The sequence below is a fragment of the Penaeus monodon genome, chromosome 41 (assembly GCF_015228065.2).
Source record: "Penaeus monodon isolate SGIC_2016 chromosome 41, NSTDA_Pmon_1, whole genome shotgun sequence".
Classification (NCBI taxonomy): Eukaryota; Metazoa; Arthropoda; class Malacostraca; order Decapoda; family Penaeidae; genus Penaeus; species Penaeus monodon.
The window spans coordinates 14,635,987-14,638,486 of NC_051426.1; the positions used below are offsets into that span (position 1 = coordinate 14,635,987).

Below are 2,500 nucleotides of genomic sequence, written 5' to 3' on the forward strand. Positions count from 1 at the left end.
TTCCTCGGTTGCTTGGTCGCTGCTCGGGAGATGTGCTTCGGGTTGTGGTCCCTCTTTTTATCGTTTTTGTTGTTTCTTTTCTTTGTCTTTTTCTTTCTCTCCTTCTTCCCTCTTCTCTCCCCTCCCCTCCTCTTTTCTCTCCTCTCCTCTTGGCTTCTCTTCTCTTCTCATCTCTCCTTTCATCTCCTCTCCTCTCCTCTCGTTTTCTTTCTTTCCCTTTCCGCTCATTTCCTCTCTACCCTTCTTGTTTTTTTTTCTTTTATCATCTTCTCCTCGTCTCCTCCTCTCTACTCTTCTTAGATGTGCTGTCTCTTCTCTCATCTCATCTCTCCTCTCTTCTCTTTAATTCTCTTCTTTCCGCTCATTTTCTCTTATGTTCTCTCCTTTGCTCTCCTCTCATTTCTCCTCCCCTCCCTTCCCCTCTCCTCCCTTCCTCTCTCCTCCCCTAACCTTTCATTTCATCTCCTCCCATCCCCTCTTTTCTCATCTGTTTTTTTTAATCTGAATAAAGGCTCTCCTCTCCTATCATATCTTCTCTTTTCTTTTCTTCTCTTCTCGTCTCTCCTGCTCATGTCTTTTTCCTTTCTCTCTTCGCTAGATTTTGCCCTGAGATAGGCGCCCCCTGACAAATAGAGAAGGGGGGGGGGTAGGAAGGACGAAGGAGGGGGAGATTGTGAGAGAGAGGGAGAGGGAGAGGGAGAGGGAGAGGGAGAGGGAGACTGAGAGGGAGAGGGAGACGGAGGTGAAAGGGAAAGGGAGATGAGGGAAAGGGAGAGGAAGAAGGAATGAGTTCTAGCCGATTTCTAGCCGAGCTCAGGCCGAGTTCTAGCCGAGTTCAAGCAGAATTCAAGCGAAGTTCTAGCCGAGTTCTAGCCGAGTTCAAGCAGAATTCAAGCCAAGTTCTAGCCGAGCTCAAGCCGAGTTCTAGCCGAGTTCAAGCAGAATTCAAGCGAAGTTCTAGCCGAGCTCAAGCCGAGTTCTAGCCGAGTTCAAGCAGAATTCAAGCGAAGTTCTAGCCGAGCTCACGCCGAGTTCTAGCCGAGTTCAAGCAGAATTCAAGCGAAGTTCTAGCCGAGTTCTAGCCGAGTTCAAGCAGAATTCAAGACAAGTTCTAGCCGAGCTCAAGCCGAGTTCTAGCCGAGTTCAAGCAGAATTCAAGCCAAGTTCTAGCCGAGCTCAAGCCGAGTTCTAGCCGAGTTCAAGCAGAATTCAAGCGAAGTTCTAGCCGAGTTCTAGCCGAGTTCAAGCAGAATTCAAGACAAGTTCTAGCCGAGCTCAAGCCGAGTTCTAGCCGAGTTCTAGCCGAGCTCAAGCCGAGTTCTAGCCGAGTTCAAGCAGAATTCAAGCCGAGTTCTAGCCGAGCTCAGGCCAAGTTCTAGCCGAGTTCAAACCGAGTTCAAGCCAAGTTCTAGCCGAGTTCAAGCAGAATTCAAGCCGAGTTCTAGCCGAGTTCAAGCAGAATTCAAGCCGAGTTCTAGCCGAGTTCAAGCAGAATTCTAGCCGAGTTCAAGCAGAGTTCTAGCCGAGTTCAAGCAGAGTTCAAGCAGAGTTCAAGCCGAGTTCTAGCCGAGTTCAAGCTGAGTTCTAGCCGAGTTCAAGCCGAATTCTAGCCGAGTTCAAACCGAATTCTAGCCGAATTCTAGCCGAGTTCAAACCGAGTTCAAGCCGAGTTCTAGCCGAATTCTAGCCGAGTTCAGACCGAATTCTAGCCGAGTTCAAGCCGAGTTCAAACTGAATTCTAGCCGAGTTCAAACCGAGTTCAAGCGAGTTCTAGCCGAGTTCTAGCCGAGTTCAAACCGAATTCTAGCCGAGTTCAAACCGGGTTCAAGCCGAGTTCTAGCCGAGTTCAAGCCGAGTTCTAGCCGAGTTCAAGCCGAATTCTAGCCGAATTCTAGCCGAGTTCAAGCCGAGCTCAAACCAATTCAAACCGAATTCTAGCCGATTCTAGCCGAGTTCAAACCGAATTCTAGCCGAGTTCAAGCCGAGTTCTAGCCGAATTCTAGCCGAGTTCAAACCGAATTCTAGCCGAGTTCAAGCCGAGTTCTAGCCGAATTCTAGCCGAGTTCAAACCGAATTCTAGCCGAGTTCAAGCCGAGTTCTAGCCGAATTCTAGCCGAGTTCAAACCGAATTCTAGCCGAGTTCAAGCCGAGTTCTAGCCGAATTCTAGCCGAGTTCAAACCGAATTCTAGCCGAGTTCAAGCCGAGTTCTAGCCGAATTCTAGCCGAGTTCAAACCGAATTCTAGCCGTTCTAACCTTTGCCTTTCTCCTCTTTTTTCCAGATTAGTAATGGACGATGGAGACGAGAAGGACGACGTCAAGAGGTGAGTTTTTGTTTGTGCGTTTGTTCGCCTTCTCTTTCCTTGCTGTTCTTGTTCCTTGGGTCGTTTGGTGGTGTTTGTTTGTTGTTGTTGTTGTTGTTGTGTGTTTGATCTTGGATTTGCTTTTGCCTGTCGCCTCCTCTCTTCTCTTTTGTTATGGTGGTGTTATTGTTTTCCGAT

General features: G+C 48.4%; 1 protein-coding gene across 1 annotated transcript in view; it reads left to right on the top strand.

Annotated features, from left to right (window-relative positions):
- Nucleotides 1-2,500, top strand: part of LOC119598277 (circadian locomoter output cycles protein kaput-like) — a gene marked incomplete at its 3' end in the record, with an annotated part of 94,619 nt that overhangs the window by 71,282 nt on the left and 20,837 nt on the right. Inside the window, 1 exon segment of the mRNA XM_037947936.1 lies at nucleotides 2,282-2,323. Coding sequence (XP_037803864.1) covers nucleotides 2,282-2,323 — 42 coding nt within the window.